A 19,830-nucleotide genomic window follows, 5' to 3' on the forward strand; every position below is an offset into this window, starting at 1 on the left:
CCAATTCGCATCGTAAAAATGGCATCAGGCGGAGGTGGTAGGGCAGGAAAGACTCCGCTCTAAACATATTCGTCCTCAATTCCCAATTCATCATTTTCCACTTCCTCGTGCTTGCCAGTCAAGTAGATTCCCTCGTCATCACCAGTATCAATCGGAATTTGAGCGTCTTCCGCTCGCCTGTTGATGGTCTTCTTGGAATGGACCAAATGCTTGATCATGTAGTTCATCGTACATGTGATGCCAACCTCTTGGCCACGGCGAACAATATAGCCATTGAAGAACTCCACTTCCGTTGATTTCCGAAGTCTCACGTCGTGAACCATCGGGCTGGTATTTCCTGAATTTCGATGAAGCGTCTGGGTAACTAGACGGAGGAGACGATTCGCCGAGAATCGATCGTCAATCCCGGGAACTCCTTGCAACTCCGGCAGAGCGGTTATTACGCTCGATATTTCGAAGAGAAGCAATCGCATGATGCGCGTGGAACTGTACGAGTGAAGCAATTCGCCATTCTTGCAATCGTTGATTGCAGTCAACGGGTCGATGACGCATCTGACGGCGAGTTTCTCAAGCTGTGACTGGAGCACGTCTGTGGTTGTACTGGCCGTGGCGACCAAGGGCGGGGTGAGGGTGAAAAGGCGGGTAAGGTATTTCATTGTCGGTGGCCAATTGGTGTCTTCTTCTGCGGGAATCTTGGAAATTGCCTGGGTGGCTGCAGGTGCAAGACTAATTGCTCCGGTCTGGAGAAACTTGACTGCATAGGCGTCTTTCTTGTCCATGCGGTGGCTGAGAACAGCTTGCATGTAGTGTGGATGCCATCCTCGGTCATTGTAGAGAAGTTCATTGACTCTTTCAACAACGCCCAAGCCGTTTTGAAGGAATAGGATTGTTGTATCTGGTGTGATGCGGTGGAACAAGGCGCGCAAACCGATAAAGGCGAATTGTGACTTGCAAGTGACAATCAAGCAGTCGATGGGTTCTCGAGTCAACTCGGGCTCAGCCATGTCCTCCTCGGCGATCTTGGTACCGTCCTCGTAATACTTTTGGCCATACAAAGGTGGCATCTGATACCACTTGCCACTCTTATTGTTAGGGCCAGTATTTACTTCGATGTCGAACCCCTTCTGAATATCATCCAAACCATCGTAGGTGATAGCGATGCGTTTTTTCCGTTGCATGAATGCTTCGTACATTCCCCAGTTATGCAGAAGTAGGCTGACTGGTGGCGGAGAGTCTCGTGTCCTAAGCGCGTGTGCAATGAATACGCCCATGTTTCCAGAACCGAGGATATGTACCCTGCCTGAGAATTTGGGCTTGGACTTTGTAGGCGTCTTCTTCCTCGACTCCTCCGATGGCGATGTTGATTGATATCTGGCCATGATATGAGCCAATCCTGGCCTCCTAGTCCGGCAGCTTATGTCGAACAGCCCGCTCCGCCATGGCGGGCTCGACCGAAGTGTTCGTAACACTTTGGCGGAGTTTTCGGGGGAGAGAAAAGTCCCCCGTAATATTGTGGACGAGAGTTTGGAGTGCGGTCGATCGGGACGGATCAGAGCTCGGAGAAGCCGGGAATCGAAAGAGTGTTCAAAATTCGTCCTCGGGGTCGAGAGCGACAGCTCAGCGCCCAAAAATTATTTATTGTCGAAGCGAATACTGTCGGATATGCGACGCGATGCGCTCGCGAATAATTGCGGCCGGTCTCCACCGCCCTCCGCGGCCGCCCCAGTTGGACCGGACCTAAATTTTTCGATCGCACTTTCACCACCTCACATCACCATGGACGTACCGGATCTGATGCCGCTGCTGGAGCAGCTTGATGATAATGTGGATGACCTTGAGGAGGTTCTTCAGCCCATTTTGGGTCAGTCTCTGGCAAAAGTTTCCAAGAATTTGCCTGTTATGGACAAGGCCAAGATCCACGTCTTGGCCACCTACACTCTTGAGTCTCTCATTTTCTGTGAGTCTAAACTACCCTATTCAATACGGAACATTTACTAACATCTCATCAGCATATCTCCGTCTCAAGGGTGTCGATGCGAAACAGCACCCTGTGTTCCGGGAATTGACGCGCGTGCGACAATACTTCGAGAAGATCAAAGAAATGGAGAAAGGACCTGAAGAGCGCCCCATGACTTTGGACAAAGCAGCCGCAGGACGATTTATCAAGGCTGGCCTTGTAAGCACCGACCCCGTAATGACTTACATGTTCTAACCCTGACTAATTCTTATTTAGGCTGGCAATGACAAGATCGATCTGGAGCGGGCCGAGAGGGAAGCCAAGGAGAGAGCTCGCGCCGAGGTGAAGGCCGCTATTCTGGCCAGGAAGGCAAAGGCCGCTGCGCAGGCTACTGCCGATACCTCCAGCGCCGCTCCCTCCTCTGCCCCAGACACCGCCAACTCCGACGATGACAGCGACGAAGAGATGCAAGATAAGGCTGAAGCTGGTAGTGAGAGCGGAAGCAAGGCCAGCACGCCCACTTCTAATAGCAAGAAGCTCAAGAAGCTCAAGAAGGAGACAGGAATCAGCGGCAGAAAGGCGGCGAATAGAGCAGCGAAGCAGGAACGACGACAGAAGAAGGAGGATGCTCGAAAGGCCCGAGGAGCCAAATAGACATCTCGGTCTATCTGTCTGTCGACTGCCCACCTTCAGAGTACCCGACCTTACTCCCCGGAAGGTATTCGCAAATGCCTTGCGGCGGTCTTAGCTATTGTCCTTTGTGCCGCCATACTTGATACTCCACGACCACGAGATACCCAGCCATTAAGCACTATCGGAGTTTTTACTTTACCATGGAATACAAAAGAAAATATGAAGTTTTATATCTATTCTGGCTATACTTTTTAAGCGAGCATGTACCTCTTGTTTGCTTCTACAACTCTTTCGATGGAAACTCTGGCTAGACGGGGCATGTGAGACTTAAGTCTTTGAGTATAAGCCATATCATAGAATGGAACATCAGCACCTCGCCCACTACATTAATGTACTCTCTAGGAAACAGAGCATAGTGGTCTCACGATATTGGAACGCACCCAATTCAGGCACATTCCTAATTCTGCCTTGGTGCCTGAGCCCCTGCAGTCCGCTACACGTGACGGATAACTGACCAACCATCGTGCGCACAATCGCATCGCCACTGACTCAGCCTCTAGCAGCTTCGATTTGATTTGCTCCACTCTCGGCTTTGAACTACTTCTCCGATATCTCTTTTCCCTTCTTTTCTCGCCCAACAAACACATACACATCATCAAGATGCCTCGTCAACAACGCCGTGCCGCTCCCACCCCTGCGCGCAGCGCTCCCTCGCGCCCTACCGCCGCTCCTCAGGCTGCTCGCCCGGCCGCTGCCCCCCAGCAGCAGCAGGCACCTCACTCGACTGCCGCTCACCAGCCCCAACAACAAGCTCCTCCCATGCAGGCTCCTCCCCAGCAGAGCGCTGGCCCCGGCCTTTTCGGCCAGATGGCTTCCACCGCTGCGTAAGTCGCCAAGTTCACAAAAAAGGCCCTCGGAAAACAAGCCGGGAAAAAGCCGGGGTTTCTCGCTTTTTACCCGTCGCAACACATGTTCAGTTATGCTAACATTCCACTCCAACAGTGGTGTCGCCGTGGGTTCCTCTATCGGCCATGCTATCGGTGGTCTGTTCAGCGGCGGCTCCAGCGCCCCTGCTGAGTCCCAGCAACAGGCTCCCGCCCAGTCCCAGCCCATGGACAACGGCCTGTACCAGAGCAGCGCCACCAACAGCTCCTGGGAGAACCCCGCCTGCGAGACTGATGTCCGCAACTTCCGTCAGTGCATGGATGAGAACCAGGGTAACATGAGCATTTGCGGATGGTACCTGGATCAGCTTGTACGTTTTTCTTTCTCTGCTCCCGAGGTTGAACAGAAACTAATTGTTTCATAGAAAGCCTGCCAGGCTGCTGCCAAGCCTTACTAAGGTGTTTATATTTGGCTAGGGGGTTGAAGTCTCGATAGAAGTTCATGGTTTCTTCCTCAGTTGAATGCATACTTTGACAATGCGACTCTGATATCGCGTTGATGTACTAATACCATCTCTGCTCTGAATCTACATTTACATATCGTACCCGGGGATTCGATCAATCATACCGAGCATCTTGCAAAAAGTACCACTTAGTACGTTTTGAGTGATTGTAGCTAGACAAATTCAATTCGCTTCTGTCATGATAGAATGATACAGTGTCCCGTAGGTTCCATGCGTTATGGTAGTTACATTTAGAATAACAAAGCGATGTTCCTCAGCGCTCAACTGTCCTTGCCATCTTGATCGCGTGGCTGAAAGTTCAACTGTCGATAGCAGTAAGTATCAACACCTCAACAAAAGTGTGTGGACAGATTCATACCTGATTCCCATTGTAGAATTGCTTATCCCTCTCGTCATTCCGCTGATCATGCAGCGTCCGAATGTTAGGACCCGAAGGCCGTAGTCGTGGAGGGTTCTGAGCAGGCGCAGGTCTAGATGGCTCACTTTCTGTCGGCTGTGCACTAGAGCCATATCCAATGAACGAGCCAACAAAGCCAGCCGCCGAACTTGCGACAGAAGTTGCCATATCATATACGGCTGAGATACCTCGTACGGGCAGACTAGACCCAGCGCTGTAGGCTGATGTGAATGATTGAACGGGCACCATAACCAAGGTTGCTGTGGAGCCAAGACCCAATTCCTCGAGTGTTTGCGACTCTTCCACAACGGAAAGGGTCCGACTCGGGAGTGGAGTTAGGATATGCTTCAGGTTGTAGGGTCTGTTATCTTCGGTCATGTGTTCGTCTAGCCAAGCGCGCACCTCATTGCGGATGGTTTGCTTGGGGGTGAATGTAGATCGAACGGAGCTTCCATCGAATAAACGGACCTGAAGACGATATTCCTTTGGAGGTCCTCGAGGAACAGGAGGCGGTTGCGGTTTTGATTCTTCTTTGGGTTGTTTGCTGGCTTTTGCGGTAGTCGGTTTAGCGGATGCCTTGGGCGTTTGTGCTTGTTGAGCTTTTTCCTCCTTGGGTTTGGGTTTCTTTGTCTTGAGCTCTTTCCGTGGTGAGGGCTCCACAGGCTGTCGGTTGATTGTAATACCACTTCCTGCACTTGGTCCTGTAGTATTGTTCGTAGCTGTAGATCGAGACGGCCCGGGGACACTTTGCGAAGCCTGCTGTGCTGGGGAAGGTGCAGGAGGTGGCGCAGGAGGTGAGCTCGAAGTCGTTACGCCATTGTTCCCAGCAGCACTAGCCGGAGGTTGCTGAGGCGCAGGAGGTGCATATTTGCCCTCCAAAGCTGTCTTCAACCGTTCCAAGAAGTCGGTCTTGGAAATGTCTGGCGCAATGAATTCCTGTAAAGTGCCATTCCTGAACGCTATCAGCTTCACGTTCAGGAGAATTCAGAAGACAGAGACTACATACTTGATAACGACAACCGTAGGAAATTTCGGGATCGGGCAGAAAGAAGTCAAGAACGCGGCTTCCTGACTCCCTGAACTGAGGCGCAATGAAACAGCTTTCTCTTGGAGCGCTTGTGTAATCTGTTCACGCAATTAGCTATCCAGTTGCGACAGCCAAGCAGAGTAAGATGAGGGCAACATACATCATGGTCCGCAAAGTACTCCTCTTCCCATGTCTTGCTGAGCTCGGCATCATCTGTACGTGGATTAGCCAGGTTGCCATCTCGCGATGCGGGGAGATAACTAACCTCGAACGAAACAAACAACCGCCTTCGCCTCTCTCACAGCGAGAGCGATGCCCTCCTGGAGTGTCTGTTGATAAAAGATAGTCATAATCGCATATCTCAGCGAAAAATTCCGTTCCGAATCTCGACTGAGCGTTCAGAAGGTCTCGGGGGTTGTACAAAGGGAACTGCGGAGAAACAGGCTCGGGGAAGCCGGCGCGCGACCGCCTACAGACGATCCGCTCCGAAATCATCCCAAATGTTCAAGCCGCTCGCTCTCTCTTCTCCGGCCAACAGTCGACCAAACTCGCGGTGCCACTTCACATATACCCCCAAGTCGCCATGAGGCAGTTCTTCTCAGCTTTGCGGAGAACTTCTCCCTCCGCCTGGGCATTGCCACCCCGAGTCCGCAATCCCAACTCGAATGTCGCACGACTAAAGGATTCGATCTGCTCTAGATGTCGCCTGCAGCAAAGGCGCCAATTTACGCAATCCCGGCAATTCACCGATAGTCTTTCGGTAGTGGATCATCCGGCCAAACTGGTTCGGGTGAATCAGAAGCATGGTCCCGGTCTGATCATTCTTGGTAGGTCCTGAATTCGCGATTCTCGCATCCATCCCACGCAGAAACACTCACTAACATGTACACCCTAGCTCTAATTCCAATTATCTCATTCGGACTGGGCTGCTGGCAGGTGCAGCGACTGGACTGGAAAACAAAGCTCATTGCGAAATTCGAGGACCGCCTCGTTCGACCCCCACTGCCACTTCCCCCGCGAGTTGACCCTGATGCTATTTCCGAGTTCGACTACCGCCGCGTTTACGCTACCGGAGTCTATGATCATGATAAGGAGATGCTGGTTGGTCCTCGTATGCGCGAAGGTGAGGACGGCTTCATTGTGGTTACGCCTCTCGTGCGTGGTGATGGCCAGAGTACTGTGCTCGTGAACCGGGGGTGGATTTCTAAGAAGCAGATGGCTCAAAAGGACCGGAAAGAAGGACTGCCAAAGGGCGAGATTACTGTGGAGGGGCTTCTACGTGAGCCTTGGAAGAAGAATACGTTTACGCCGGAAAATAAGCCTGCGGAAGGAAAGTTCTATTTCCCAGATATTGCGCAGATGGCAGAATTGGCTGGCAGTCAGCCGGTGTGGATTGAGGAGACTATGAGTAAGGATATCTGTGAATCGCTGCGATATGCGCCAGTGCTAATTTTCTCCTAGCGCCTGATCTGATCGAGTTCATGAACCGCGAGGCGAAGGGTATACCCATTGGTCGTGCGCCTGAGGTCAACCTGCGGAACAATCATGCTCAATACATCTTCACATGGTATGTCAAGTGCAATGCTCGCCTTGGAGACGGTACGTCTGTCACCATTTGCAGAACATGTTGCTAATGCCCTGCAGGTTCGGTCTGTCTTTTGCCACTTCTGTCATGATGTGGATGCTCGTGCGAAAGAAGCCAAACGAGGCTCTGCGCCGAGTTCGCCAGAACCGTAACTGGTGAATCGCTTCACTCTTCTCATTTACTCATGGGTTGTCTCTGGCGTCGGGGTCTTTATTCGGTTGTATTTTAGTGCTGGGTCGAGGCAATCACGGTGGCATAGCTAGACGCATATCTTGCTGCAGCTCTTTAGGCAAATGCTTTTGAGCCAACGAGAATATCGTCGTCGAATTGTTAACAAGTCGTTGTCTGCATGCATGAGTCAGCAAATGATTCAAAGGGGTGTATATAGATCTAAAAAACTGACCTCCTCATTAATGTTGCGACGTCGCTTTCATCAATGGTCTTCCGCCCCGCATGTTTCGAATATGCAGCCAGATCCTGACTGGCTTGTTCAAAAAACCACGATGAGGCTTGCTCAATTGCTTCGAGAGCAGCCTTGTTGATTTTCGTCTTCGATCCAGGCTTCGTGCGGGCAAAGCGGGTGGCCAACTTCTTGACGATTCCGGTGGGTAGATTGGGAATTGGAATTCCATGTCGGGAGATTTTCTTCTGCTTGCCTTTTGCAGGTGGTCCTTCGTCACGCAGGCCGCCTCCGACAATGCCCGGGCTTTCGCTCGGAGATGCGGCGGGTGGGAAATGAAGGCCGAAGCCAAAGCCACCGCCAGCGTCGTCATTGCCTCCTAATGAGGGCGATACGGGAGCTGGCTGGATATCTCCCGCGTCCAATTCAAAACCATCCGTATCACCCAGTGTATCTCCAATGTCGTCGTCGGCCGGCATCGCATTTGGAGATGGGAAGTTCATGTCGATGTGGAATCGGCCCAGGTCTGCCGTTTCTCCGCTGTTTGGTTATTAGCATTCAATGTACCATAGTCATTCAACTTGAGCCGTTTTGTTGAAACATACCCTCGATCAAAATCGCCTCCACTGACCATAGTATCGTCCGCAGCGTCCTCTTCACCCACGATGCCAGTCTGATCCCCATCTTCGTCATCACTTTCCAACTGGGTCTCTCCAAAAACATCACTAGGTCTGAAATTGCGACTCATGATCGACAATCGCTCTTGGTCTCGAATGCTGACATCTCGAGGATATTCAACAGAACGGTACGTGATATCGTCATCGTCGAATGGAAGGGACAGCCGTGGTGGAGTTCTAGCAGAACTTCCCTCATCACTACCCTCCACCTCCTGAAGAGGTAGGGTGAGCTCCGGCGGTTCAGTTTCCGACTCCTCATCCAGCTCCTCGATCTCATCTTTCGGCGTCGGTGGGGGCTTCATCTCTTCTTGCGGTGAAGATTGAATTGGTTGTGTTACCGGAGCCAAGGCTAATACCAACAGTCAGCTTCCTTACGTACGGAATTAATTTCATGCGGTTCATCTCGTACCTCTACCAAGGTTCCTCAAAATATCAAACGTCGTTTCGCGCTGGACTCTCCCACTCCGTCGCCGGTCGCGACCAGGCGTATTAGCGGCTCTTTGCTGACGAGCATGAAGGCCGTATGGCGTAGACGGCGCTATGGATTGGCGAGCACGAGGCGTGTATCGAGAAGCTGAACGCTGCCCAGACGGAGTCGTCGCGGTAACAAGACGGCGGGGTGTGAGGGGATATCGCGTATGACTCGGAAGGCGTTGGAGCTTTTTGTAGAGTTCAGAAAATCTATTCAAGTCGCGACGGATCAATTATTTTAACTCACCCCCGTTAATGTTGTGTCTCCAGACGGGGTAGCGGCGCCCGAATCGCGCAGCGACCTGCGGCCTCGCGGGTTGGGTGTAGACATCCCGGAGCCGAAAACAAGCGCTCGAGACGAGTGAAGTCCTTTTTAAACCTCTGCGATTGTCGTAAGGGATCGGGGTATTTAAGGAGGTGAACGTGGGGTAGGTAAATAGAGGCGGAAAGATTGAGGAGCTGCAATCCACTGTTATGCAACGGCCACATTTGACGCGCCCGGCCTTCCGTGAGGTATCGCAGCCACCTTACCAAATATGGGATAGCGCATGTTGTTATCGATAAGGATAGCTTAGTCATTCATGCGCGTTTTCGAAGCTTTTTCTTTTTTTTTAGATGTCGACGCTCAACTTGCTCTGTATAGCATTGCGCGGTCCTTTTCGACAGCTCACGACTACGAGGCAATAGCTACACATTTTAAAATGTCCGAGCCAGTTCCCAAGAAGGGGCTTGCCGACAAGCTCGAGAAGAAGCGCAAGAGACAAGCGGACGAATCAACCGAAGACAAGCCCGAAGCAGCCACCGCAGCTCCGGCAGCAGCGCAAGACGGTCCGAGCAAGAAGAAGCGCAAGAACAAGAAGAACAAGAAGAAGACCGAGGATGATGTGACGAACCAGGACCGCAAGGACGGGATCGACCAGTCTATCGGGAGGATGAATGGGTCTCTGCTGGCGGATTACTTTGCTCAGCGCGCAAAGAAGCTCGATAAGGAGCTTTCTGCCGTTGAGTTGAATGATATTTCGGTTCCTGGTATGTCTTTTTGCGGGGGATTCTTATGTTTCGATATTGCACAGGTTGCTGACATACTGCAGAGTCCGCGTTCCTCGATACTACCTCGTTCGAATCGACCCGGTCATTGGAACAGCTTCCTGCTTTTCTCAAGAAATTCAGTCCCAAGGGTGCCGACTTGTCCAAGTCTTCTCAGAAGGAGGGTACTCCCCATACACTAGTGATCTCTGCTGCCGCGCTCAGGGCTGCGGATGTCGTCAGGTGAGGAAGCCTTATATTTATTCCCATTGGAAGGAATGAGGCTGACGATCGGATTTTCAGAGCGCTTCGGTCCTTCCAGAACAAGGAGTCTATCGTTGGAAAATTGTTTGCGAAACACATCAAGTTGGAAGAGGCCAAGCAGTTCCTCCAACGCGCCAGGTATGCTCCCCCTACTATATCCGTGAATCGATCTCAATCTGACACTGTATTTAAGGACGGGGATTGGTGCTGGTACACCACAGAGACTGTCTGATTTGTTGGAGTCCGGTAAGTTTGAATGGATGTACATCTTCAAACGGCAGCATACTCATGCGATAACAGGAACCCTCAAAGTGGACGAACTGGAGCGCATTGTCATTGACGGATCCCACATTGACCAAAAGCAGCGTGGCATCTTCGATATGAAGGAGACACATCTGCCTCTCTTGAAGCTCCTGACTCGGCCAGAGCTTCGGGACCGGTACGGATCGAAGAAGAACAAGATCCAGATCTTGATGTTTTGATTTGACTTGACGGGCGTTGATTAAAATTCTCCTTGTAGTATCTTACGTCACAATATACATGTACCTTTTCCATAACCCTCCATGACACCCATCATTCCAAGGTAGAGTAAAACTGATGTACATTTAAGTTTCAAGCGGGGGCAGTCGCCGTTGCCAAATCGGGCAAGACCGCGATAATGATTGACCGCCTTTTCTGGGACGGCAAAATCTAAATTTCTCTCGTCTCCGCCCAGATTTTTCGATCGGACTTGCGACGCAACCAGTGCTTTCCTTCCCACTGTTTTGATTTTCGGAACTTGGAGATTTTTGGTTTTGGATTTCATTTTACTCCGACACATATATCCGACACCTCTCCCCCATAATATCTCACAATGGGTGACAAGCGCAAGCTCGCCGATGCTCCGGCCGACGCCGTCGTGCCTGAGGGCAAAAAGATGAAGAAGGAGAAGAAAGAAAAGAAGGACAAGAAGGAGAAGAAGGAAAAGAAGGTTGAGGAGGTTGCGCCTGTTGAGACTGAGGTGGAGGGCAAGGACGAGAAGAAGGAGCGCAAGGAGAAGGATCGGAAAGAAAAGAAAGAGCGCAAAGAAAAGAAGGCCAAGAAAGAGGGCAAGACCGAGGAGGTGACAGAAGAGGCCGACAAGATGGATGTTGACGGGGCCACCGAGAAGGAGGAGAAGAAGGAAAAGAAGGAGAAAAAGGACAAGAAGGACAAGAAAGAGAAGAAAGAGAAGAAGGAAAAGAAGGAAAAGAAGGAAAAGAAGGAAAAGAAGGAAAAGTCCAATGACGAGGAGCCCGCTGCTATCGAGGAGACCACCAATGGCTCAGCCGAAGGTGAAGCTCAAGGCGAGGGTGAGGAAGCTGGCAAGAACTCTCGCTTCATCTGCTTCGTCGGTCCGTGCAACAAAGCTCAACAATCAAGCAATCACATTAGCAGCTAACACAACTCAGGCAACCTGCCCTACTCCGCCAACCACGAATCCCTGTCCAAGCATTTCGAGAAGAACCCCCCGGCCTCAATTCGTGTCGCAACCAAGAAAGAAGCCCCCACCAAGTGCCGTGGGTTCGCCTTCATCGAATTCGATAACTACGACCGCATGAAAACCTGTCTGAAACTGTACCACCACTCCAACTTTGACGACGGAAAGTACCCGCCTCGCCGTATCAATGTCGAGCTGACGTGAGTGTTTAACCCGCCTAAAAGAAAAAAAAGATAATCCAATCTGACAATATCATACAGAGCCGGAGGCGGCGGCGGCAAGTCTGACCACCGAAGAGCCAAGATCGCAGCTAAAAACGAGAAGCTGAATGATGAGCGCCAGCGTCAAGCGAAGGAGATCAACAAGGACAAGAAGAAGCACGCTAAGCCCGCGAAGGCCGGTCCTACCGGTGCCAATGCCATGGATGCTGCTCCGGCTGCTCCTGCGGATGACGATGACAAGTACGCCGGAGTGCATCCCAGTCGGAGACCGCGTATGTGGTAAATGACGACGATCTTGGTGGAAAAGCTGGCGTTGTTTGCATTTTAGATTGTTTTGACGACCCGCATAGGACATAATGTTTGTTCTAGATGTACAGTTTTGTTTGTTGATTTGATAGCCTTTGCAAAAGAAGGCTGAACCAAGAACTCATTGATTACGAGGTCCCTCGATACACTAAGTACAATCAATCTTGTACATTACCCTAAGGTTTCCTACCCGTACCCCTATCGTACCAAGCATCCGTATCATAGACCGAAGAATGGTAATACACTATAGCTGATACTGTGCAAGTCTTCAAATCTAGATATGATGCTCAGAAGAAAAAAAAAAAAAAAAAAAAGCCCGTTGAAAAAGAGATAAGATGGCCATAAAAGACAAAACTGCAGACTTTATAGATCAAGGCCATGGAAAACAGGGAGGATATCGCAAGCAGGACATGGAGAGGTATTGGACTGATGTTCCCCGTATAGGAAAGCCTCCGGGCAAAGAAGAAGAGGCGAGGGGTCAAATTCGTACGGCGGATGAAAATCACCACCGGGAAGCAGAGCAAGGTAGAATAAAGCAGGAGAACCTCCAGAGCACCTCCAGATCACATCCCGCCGAATCAACAGAGGTGGATGTCAAGGGGATCCACGAGAGCCTTACCCAGGACGCCGTATTAACTATATATTATTCATTATAGCATACGAGGAGATAAGGAGATAGTCAGGATCCTACAGGATCTTGCATTTGTTCTTTCTCCCGGACTTTGCGGCCGGACGGGGGTTAAGGACAGCACTGCAGCTTGTTAGTACTTTGCCTTTTTCCCCCCATCTGTTTGAGGCATGGGCAGGGGGAGGGAACGCACCGAATAGCTTCGTCAAAGACGCTCTTCAGGTTCCGCTGCGTCAGGGCGGAACATTCCAGGTACTTATGGGCGCGGATTTCCTTGGCCACAGCTAGGGCCTGCTCGTAGGAGACGGGCTCCATCTTGCGGGATCGAAGGGCTTCGGTGGTTGCACGGTCGTCTCGAAGGTCCAGCTTAGTACCGACCAGGATGATGGGGACATTGGGGGCATGGTGCTCGATCTCCGGGAACCACTGGGGGAGTGTTTAGTATAAATATCCACAAGACACGATATTGGGTTGTATGAATCTAGGACGGCAAAGGACGAAGGGCGTAGGCACAGAAGCGGGGAAAGGAGCGGCGTACCTTGGCCTTGACGTTATCGAAGGAGGGTGGGCTGACGATCGAGAAACAGATCAGGAAAACGTCGGTTTGCGGGTAGGAGAGCGGCCTGAGGCGGTCGTAATCTTCTTGTCCGGCGGTATCCCACAGTCCCAGGCTAATCGGCCGGCCATCCACCATGACCGAGGCCGTGTAGTTGTCAAAGCTGCGAGACGCAATTAGTCTGGGATTCGAGGTTTCGTACGGCCGGGAGAGTCCAGTTGTGAGGGCGGAGCGTACACGGTCGGGATATACTCCCCGGGAAAGGCATTTGTTGTGTACGAGATGAGCAGACATGTCTAGAGCGAGTAGTCCCCGGTCAGTCTTTCCATTGCGGCTGGTGGATCGGACGATTGGATTGGAGTTGTAATACTGACTTTGCCCACTGCACCATCACCAGTCACCACGCACTGTTCGTCGGATTAGCCTCTGCTGCGCCTAGGGAAATATCTGCAGGCTCGGGGACTCTCTGTCCCGAGCCCATCTGTTAGGGAGAAATTACCTTGAGCGATTGAGTGGCCGGACCCGTCGCCATGGTTGTGCGAAGTTATGTACACCGAAACAAAAGGGGAGGGTGCGATAAGGGATGGTCCGAATGGCGATAACGAGGGGATTGCCCCGACAGCGATGGGCGAGAGAGCTTCAGGGGATGTGAGATGAGAGAGAAAGAGGGGGTGTTCGGTGGAGAAAGGGAAGATCGCGAAGAAAAGGAGGGGCCGAGCTCACCAGGAGGTTTGGACGGGGTGGAGAAGGGAGGACGAGATGCTGCGGCCCCACTGCTCTCGCTCAGCTACACTACACACCTACACCTACTCTACACCTCATTGAGGGTACGGGTGTTGGATACGCTGGATACTATCGAAGTGATTCCATCGCTGCTAATGGCTGCCATCAGGAAATACTGCACCAATCGCATGAACACTCCATCACGAGCTGCGCGCTCTCCCTGGCCCTGCGCCAATGGTCTCGTCTCCTATTTATATCTCACCATTTACAGCCGCGACACGCCTCGCGAATCGCCCAAGAACGCTCCCGCCCGCAGCTCCATTGGTTTCGCCGTCACCTGGCCCATCTTGGCGGCAAACTCTTTGAAATAGCCAGACTTGACGTGTGTCTGGACGGCCGCCTGGTTTTTATATCTGCATTGCACACAGGATTAGCTCGATTCTGGTGATGGTGAAGGTGATGGTGATGGTGATGGTGGCGGCTCCGGACATGCCGAGGCCCGCACTGGCCAAGAAAGGGAGGCGAATGGATGCTCTTCGCTTCCAGGGTTGAGAAGAGTCAAGGGCACGTGAGACATGGGGTAACTGACCTCTCGACAATGACAATCTCGTCTTTGCCCTGCACGCGGAAGGCGTAGTAGAGGAGGGTGTCGGGCTCGTTCTCTTGCACTTTCTTGGTGACTTCGGTGATGAGAGCCGTGACCTGGACAGAATCAGTGGTGGTTCCACTAGTGTACCAGAGGGTATGTACATAAATATATGCCTTATACATTATATGTACACCTCTGGACTGCTGAATGTCACTGCGATTGTCTGGGAGCTTACCTCGTCCACCTTATCCGGCTTGGGGTAGATGATCGCAGTCACATTAATCTCCGACATGGTGCGGGTAAGGTTGGGTGTATTATGAAGAAGTGGACAAATAGAGCAATTAGTATTTCCAGTGGTCGAGCCAAGTCCGGAGTGCTTAACTTAAGTAGGGCTCCTCCGCACTCTTGGGAACCCTCACAGCCGGCGACCTCGGGCCAGGGCAAGTGGGTCGTGATGATGCTATCAGATCGGCCTCCACCGGGCGCCTTCAACGCAGCTTGGGGTGCAGGGATATCTGCAGGCTAAGCTTGTCATGTCTTACTCGTTCTACAGTCTGCATTTGAACATTATGAAGGTTGCGTATAGGGTATATAGGCTTCTACTCTACCAAATAGTATATATGGAGAGCACGTGGTGCCTGCAAGGACGGAGACTTTACCAAATCTGTTCGTGTGCTGTCCATCTGAAGTACATATACGATGGAGATGATGCTATATTTTATTGGAGAAACATGTTCAATTTTTCTATGCACTTTTGCACCAAAAAAAGTTAGTCAATAAAGTAAACAACGGCACTATTGTATACAGAAGGTATGGGCCGCGCCGCAGAATCGGCGGATGTGGCTGATGCGTCCCATGTTCAACGGTGCCGATCGAACTGGGGCATGAGATGTACATCGATGCACTATATATATGTAGGCCACATTGCTGGACTGCGATGACAGCTGGCTATGCCAATAACAGGCTTCACGACGACGAAGTGGACTCGCCGTGTGGCTGACTGCTTGCGTCACCGGCCCCTGGCGCCACACTCTTCATACCTGATAATTGCCCGCTGCCTAACTATACTCCGACAGTACGAGAAACGACACTCTTCTGAAATCCATGACCCCAAGACCTGACACTCATTCGGCACACCTGCACTCCTACACCACACTGACCACGACCGTTGCGTGCAGGCTCCAGCATTCCCCAGTGGGCCCTGATCGTCTCCCCACCGCCAAGCAGTGACATCGATAATAATAGCTCCAGTGTGGCTTGTGATCTCCCCCTCGACAAGCAGCCCTTTCTTTCTCTCCTTCATCCTCACCATCCAACATGTCCGACACGGCTCTCCCCGAACCGACGACTCTGCCTGCGCACTCCGATGCGCCTCCCTCCAGCGCCGGTCGCGAGTCTGCGCCGGGCGACCACCAACCGCAAGCGGCCGTCTCCGATGAACTGAAAGCTCGCCTCGACAAAGTCGTGTATTCGGAGGTGAGTCGCAAGTCGCAAGGCGCACGTCACCAATGGCAGACATACAGCATCCGCCCACACTGAAGAATGGCATGATGCTAACAACGCCCTCGTCTATAGATCGGTATCGCCACTCTCCTGGCCCGTCTGAAGCAAAGCGTGGCTTCCGCCCGGGTATGTCGCTACCACTCCCTTAGCGAAGACGCAAAATACCAGAAAGCTTACAGTGGCTAACGGGCTATGCATACGAGCAGGACTTTTCGAGTTTCCTGAAGAAGCGAAGCTCCCTGGAGGAAGAACATGCTCAGGGGCTGCGCAAACTGTCCCGCGCTGTCAACGATGCCGCCCAGCGTACCGAGAACCGCCAGGGGACCTACAGCGCCAGTTACAAAGATATCCACCGTCTTCAAGAACGCATGGCCGATCACGGACTTCAATTCTCTGTGTCGCTCCAGCAGATGGCCGACGACCTGCAAGAACTTTCCGGTAACATCGAGCGAGGTCGCAAGCAGTGGAAACAGACCGGATTGGCCGCGGAAAAGAAGGTCGCCGATGCTGAATCCCAGGCCGAGAAGGCCAAGGCCAAATACGACTCATTGGCTGAGCAGTATGACCGAGTCCGCACTGGGGATAAGACAGGTGGCAAGTTTGGCCTGAAGGGACACAAGTCGGCTGCGCAGCATGAGGAGGATCTTTTGCGCAAGGTGCAGAATGCCGATAGTGATTACCAGTCCAAGGTGCAGACGGCGCAGATGGCACGCCAGGAATTGGTGGCCACCCACCGACCTCAGGCTGTGTATAACCTCCAGCAGCTCATTTCGGAGTGCGATTCGGGATTGACCTTGCAGCAGCAGAAGTTTGGTGTGTTGATCACAGCTCTATTTGATTACTTGATGACTTGCTAACGGCTTAAAGCCACCTTTAGCGAGAAGCTCCTGCTCGGCCAGGGTCTCTGCATCAGCCCGATGAAGACCGATGGCTCTGAATCACTTGCGCCCAAGAGTCTGGCGGAAGTTGTCCGCCAAGTGGATAACCAGAAGGATCTCCATGAATACATCTTGAGCCACGAAGGAAACCCAGGCGCAGTGGCTGGCGAAGAAGTCCAATATCAACGCCACCCGGTAAGTCCACGCCGGTACCTGCGCAGGTTTCGAGATAGCATTACTGACACATTGAAGACGCTCGGCGGCGGACCTTCCTCACAAAACAACACTGCGAACAAGCGCCAGTCGGCTCTGCCTCAAACTTTCTCCACAGCGAATATTTCTCCCGCAAGCCAACCACAGAGCAGCACCGATCGTTTCCAGACTCAGCCGCCTTCATATCCAAGTCAGCCAGAGACTGCCTCAGCACCGCCAGGAGGCCAACCGCCATATACAGGCCCTGGAGCACCACCTCAGGAGCCCGCATCACTGGTTCAGGCTCCAATGGCTGGCCCCCCTCCTATGGAGAAGGGATTCCAGTCTAATCTGCCTCCCCTCAAGCCGGTATTCGGAGTCTCGCTCGAGGACCTTTATGTCCGGGATGGAACGGCCGTGCCGTTCATTGTATATCAATGTTTCCAGGCCGTTGAACTATTCGGTCTGGATATGGAGGGCATCTACCGACTTTCCGGCAGTGCCAACCATATCAACCATATGAAGGCTGTCTTCGATAATGGTAAGCTCAATGCCTTCTGTCTATGATGTTGTTCCAGAAAGACGCTAACACGCCTTCAGACTCGTCACAAGTTGACTTCACGAACCCAGAAAACTTCTACCATGATGTCAACAGTGTCGCTGGGCTTGCGAAGCAGTTCTTCCGAGACCTTCCCGACCCATTGTTCACATCACAGTATTATAACCAGTTTGTCGATGCTGCCCGTAAGTCTCGCCAGCACTCTCCTACCATCATCACCAGATACTGACGAGAATTCAATAGGCATCGATGACGATATTCAGCGTCGTGACTCGCTGCACGCCCTAATCAACAGTCTCCCCGATGCGCACTACGCCACCCTCCGGGCCATTATTCTGGTAAGAAACCAACCTACTCTCCCATATTTTTCAAGCAACAAACTAACACCTCGCTGTAGCACCTGAACAAGGTCCAAGAACACTACACCCAGAACCGCATGAACGCAGGCAACCTGGCCATTTGCTTCGGGTGCGTCCAGCACATCCCCTCCAACCCAATCCTATGCCATAGTATAACTAACATTCAACAGACCGACCCTCATGGGCGCAAATTCCGGCGGCAACATCGCTGACGCGGGCTGGCAAGTTCGTGTCATCGAAACGATATTGAACAATACCTTCCAAATCTTCGACGATGACTGATTGGCTTCGCTTGAACGATCATATTTCCGTTGATGTTCTACCCCACGTTTACGATACTGCAATTGATCCACAAGTATCTTGAAGTTTTGATTAAAATGTTTACGGGCTCGCCCCGTTTGCTTTGATTACTACACTAATTTGGTGTTTACGTCTTCTTGTACATATACATCATATTGGCTTTAGCATTGCCTATTTATATCCGTCTCATCTCGCCTCAAGAGTCCATTATACCATTTTGTAGCACCTACGATGGAGTATGAATTGTCCGATAGGATATGGGCAAAACGATTTTATAGAAGATATTAATATATGGTAGGTCTCAAGCACATTGGAGGAAGTTGCCGCTGAAATGTACTGGCATTAAAAAAAAACGATTTAGGCGGCTATTGTACAAGGTAGATGCTCTATATAATCACTGGCTGTGTTGGGCGGTACATGATGAACAACGCGGGAGACAAACCAGATTCATGGCAGTCCTCAGGCCAAACGGTGACGTTAAGACAAAGGGAGAAAAAAAGATGACAGTGGACGAACCCATCACTTCATCATAGCCTGGATTCTCTCCATAGCCGACAATCCCGGTGCAAAGTACGGATCAGTGTAGATCTTGTGGATACTAGTCGGGCTCGTATTGCCCCAAACGCGCCATTCCGACTCCCGACCATTCCAAATGATATTCTGAATCACAACGTACTCGACCACATCCTGCTGCTTGGCAGTAGGCTCAGCCTCGGCCACTGCCTTCCCGCGGACTGGCGCGGTGTTGGTCTTGCTCATGGCTTGACGGGAGGTCAGGCGGAGAACGATCTGACGGACACCGGAGTGCGAGACTTCGGGGAGTTGGGTGGCGCGGTCTGAGAGGACGCGGACGCCGGTGAAGTATGTGCTGGGTCGGCGGATCCAGTTCTCGAGGGTCCAGGTGACTTTTTCGGTGGAGGGGCGGTTTTCGATTTGCTGAATGAGTTTTTTTGAGAGGCCGTCGCAGCAGAGCTTTCTGATGTTTTGGATGTCACCGCTGTTGGGTTGTTAGTGATCTGCTTTAAGGTGAAGGTGATTGTCGATTGGGTTGTGCTTACCGGGCGAAGGATGAGTACATGTCCTTGTATAGGTCGGTTGCGATTTTTCGGCGCGGTTTGAAGAGGAGCATTGGGTATTTGTTGTCTTTCTTGTTGTAGATGATCAGACTAGAGGTGAGTTAGTTGCTGTCTTCGTGATGCGGGCGAGTCTGCGACGACTCGTTGCCTTCCCACCACCAACCAACCATTGAGTGGCTCGGCGGCACGCAGAAAAACACGAGAGACAAAGGACAGCGCTTACCTCAAGAAATTCTGGAAAGCGCTCTTGATCCAGGTCCACTCCATCATGAGCCGATCCCGCGGTTCGTTGAAGATCGAAGGCATGTCCCTCCACAGCGGCCTGACGAAAGTCCCCGGTAACAATCCGATGTCATTTGGCAGCTGGCCCATCAACAGATCCTTTGAGCGAACTTTCATCGACGGCTGGGAGGAGGTTCTCGGAGAGAAGTTTTGCGACTTGTACGCCCATCGTTGCGACGCCTGCGAAAAGTACCGGCATTGAGGCGCGCCCGGAGTAGAGAGCTGAGCATTGAAAATGACTGGCCATGTAGTCGAAAGAGTCTTGCCTGCAGGCAAGCGAAGTGAGGACGCCATGGCGAGCACCGAGTGACTGAGCGGATTGTGTCGGGGAGGGTCGACGAGGAGAATAAAAAC

The 19,830-nt window shown here is 51.8% G+C and overlaps 12 protein-coding genes across 12 annotated transcripts; 6 read left to right on the plus strand and 6 right to left on the minus strand.

Annotated features, from left to right (window-relative positions):
• Nucleotides 1–59: 59 nt before the first annotated feature.
• N7532_001445 (uncharacterized protein) lies at nucleotides 60–1,379 on the minus strand (the record flags this gene model as incomplete). The annotated part of the gene is made up of 1 exon (XM_056613939.1): nucleotides 60–1,379. The coding sequence occupies one exon, from the start codon at nucleotides 1,377–1,379 to the stop codon at nucleotides 60–62; it is 1,320 nt and encodes a 439-aa protein (XP_056478980.1).
• A 397-nt stretch (nucleotides 1,380–1,776) lies between these two features.
• N7532_001446 (Sas10/Utp3/C1D family protein) lies at nucleotides 1,777–2,611 on the plus strand (the record flags this gene model as incomplete). The annotated part of the gene is made up of 3 exons (XM_056613940.1): nucleotides 1,777–1,957; nucleotides 2,010–2,176; nucleotides 2,234–2,611. 3 exons carry the CDS (start codon nucleotides 1,777–1,779, stop codon nucleotides 2,609–2,611), a joined length of 726 nt encoding a protein of 241 aa, XP_056478981.1.
• A 639-nt stretch (nucleotides 2,612–3,250) lies between these two features.
• N7532_001447 (coiled-coil-helix-coiled-coil-helix domain-containing protein) lies at nucleotides 3,251–3,932 on the plus strand (the record flags this gene model as incomplete). The annotated part of the gene is made up of 3 exons (XM_056613941.1): nucleotides 3,251–3,474; nucleotides 3,593–3,845; nucleotides 3,900–3,932. The coding sequence occupies 3 exons, from the start codon at nucleotides 3,251–3,253 to the stop codon at nucleotides 3,930–3,932; spliced, it is 510 nt and encodes a 169-aa protein (XP_056478982.1).
• Nucleotides 3,933–4,258: 326 nt separating this feature from the next.
• N7532_001448 (UBX domain-containing protein) lies at nucleotides 4,259–5,772 on the minus strand (the record flags this gene model as incomplete). Its single annotated transcript, XM_056613942.1, has 5 exons — nucleotides 4,259–4,300; nucleotides 4,357–5,347; nucleotides 5,402–5,520; nucleotides 5,583–5,635; nucleotides 5,688–5,772. 5 exons carry the CDS (start codon nucleotides 5,770–5,772, stop codon nucleotides 4,259–4,261), a joined length of 1,290 nt encoding a protein of 429 aa, XP_056478983.1.
• A 233-nt stretch (nucleotides 5,773–6,005) lies between these two features.
• N7532_001449 (cytochrome oxidase assembly protein SHY1) lies at nucleotides 6,006–7,166 on the plus strand (the record flags this gene model as incomplete). Its single annotated transcript, XM_056613943.1, has 4 exons — nucleotides 6,006–6,249; nucleotides 6,318–6,830; nucleotides 6,884–6,989; nucleotides 7,067–7,166. The coding sequence occupies 4 exons, from the start codon at nucleotides 6,006–6,008 to the stop codon at nucleotides 7,164–7,166; spliced, it is 963 nt and encodes a 320-aa protein (XP_056478984.1).
• Nucleotides 7,167–7,252: 86 nt separating this feature from the next.
• On the minus strand, nucleotides 7,253–8,886 carry N7532_001450 (uncharacterized protein; the record flags this gene model as incomplete). The annotated part of the gene is made up of 5 exons (XM_056613944.1): nucleotides 7,253–7,352; nucleotides 7,411–7,947; nucleotides 8,013–8,433; nucleotides 8,494–8,743; nucleotides 8,803–8,886. The coding sequence occupies 5 exons, from the start codon at nucleotides 8,884–8,886 to the stop codon at nucleotides 7,253–7,255; spliced, it is 1,392 nt and encodes a 463-aa protein (XP_056478985.1).
• Nucleotides 8,887–9,256: 370 nt separating this feature from the next.
• N7532_001451 (uncharacterized protein) lies at nucleotides 9,257–10,327 on the plus strand (the record flags this gene model as incomplete). Its single annotated transcript, XM_056613945.1, has 5 exons — nucleotides 9,257–9,584; nucleotides 9,647–9,824; nucleotides 9,885–9,983; nucleotides 10,039–10,091; nucleotides 10,146–10,327. The coding sequence occupies 5 exons, from the start codon at nucleotides 9,257–9,259 to the stop codon at nucleotides 10,325–10,327; spliced, it is 840 nt and encodes a 279-aa protein (XP_056478986.1).
• A 371-nt stretch (nucleotides 10,328–10,698) lies between these two features.
• On the plus strand, nucleotides 10,699–11,808 carry N7532_001452 (RNA-binding protein; the record flags this gene model as incomplete). The annotated part of the gene is made up of 3 exons (XM_056613946.1): nucleotides 10,699–11,218; nucleotides 11,276–11,504; nucleotides 11,565–11,808. 3 exons carry the CDS (start codon nucleotides 10,699–10,701, stop codon nucleotides 11,806–11,808), a joined length of 993 nt encoding a protein of 330 aa, XP_056478987.1.
• Nucleotides 11,809–12,518: 710 nt separating this feature from the next.
• Nucleotides 12,519–13,547, minus strand: racA (putative Rho GTPase Rac; the record flags this gene model as incomplete). Its single annotated transcript, XM_056613947.1, has 6 exons — nucleotides 12,519–12,582; nucleotides 12,653–12,885; nucleotides 12,998–13,178; nucleotides 13,253–13,311; nucleotides 13,390–13,422; nucleotides 13,515–13,547. 6 exons carry the CDS (start codon nucleotides 13,545–13,547, stop codon nucleotides 12,519–12,521), a joined length of 603 nt encoding a protein of 200 aa, XP_056478988.1.
• A 456-nt stretch (nucleotides 13,548–14,003) lies between these two features.
• On the minus strand, nucleotides 14,004–14,619 carry N7532_001454 (putative quinol monooxygenase; the record flags this gene model as incomplete). Its single annotated transcript, XM_056613948.1, has 3 exons — nucleotides 14,004–14,151; nucleotides 14,328–14,440; nucleotides 14,563–14,619. 3 exons carry the CDS (start codon nucleotides 14,617–14,619, stop codon nucleotides 14,004–14,006), a joined length of 318 nt encoding a protein of 105 aa, XP_056478989.1.
• Nucleotides 14,620–15,644: 1,025 nt separating this feature from the next.
• Nucleotides 15,645–18,100, plus strand: rgd1 (putative Rho GTPase activator (Rgd1); the record flags this gene model as incomplete). The annotated part of the gene is made up of 8 exons (XM_056613949.1): nucleotides 15,645–15,803; nucleotides 15,903–15,956; nucleotides 16,037–16,643; nucleotides 16,698–17,441; nucleotides 17,501–17,644; nucleotides 17,703–17,797; nucleotides 17,857–17,927; nucleotides 17,989–18,100. The coding sequence occupies 8 exons, from the start codon at nucleotides 15,645–15,647 to the stop codon at nucleotides 18,098–18,100; spliced, it is 1,986 nt and encodes a 661-aa protein (XP_056478990.1).
• A 537-nt stretch (nucleotides 18,101–18,637) lies between these two features.
• Nucleotides 18,638–19,770, minus strand: N7532_001456 (uncharacterized protein; the record flags this gene model as incomplete). Its single annotated transcript, XM_056613950.1, has 3 exons — nucleotides 18,638–19,115; nucleotides 19,177–19,284; nucleotides 19,418–19,770. 3 exons carry the CDS (start codon nucleotides 19,768–19,770, stop codon nucleotides 18,638–18,640), a joined length of 939 nt encoding a protein of 312 aa, XP_056478991.1.
• Between the last annotated feature and the right edge of the window lie 60 nt (nucleotides 19,771–19,830).

This window comes from Penicillium argentinense (assembly GCF_028826775.1).
Source record: "Penicillium argentinense strain IBT 30761 chromosome Unknown utg000002l_segment0_segment0, whole genome shotgun sequence".
Lineage (NCBI taxonomy): Eukaryota > Fungi > Ascomycota > Eurotiomycetes > Eurotiales > Aspergillaceae > Penicillium > Penicillium argentinense.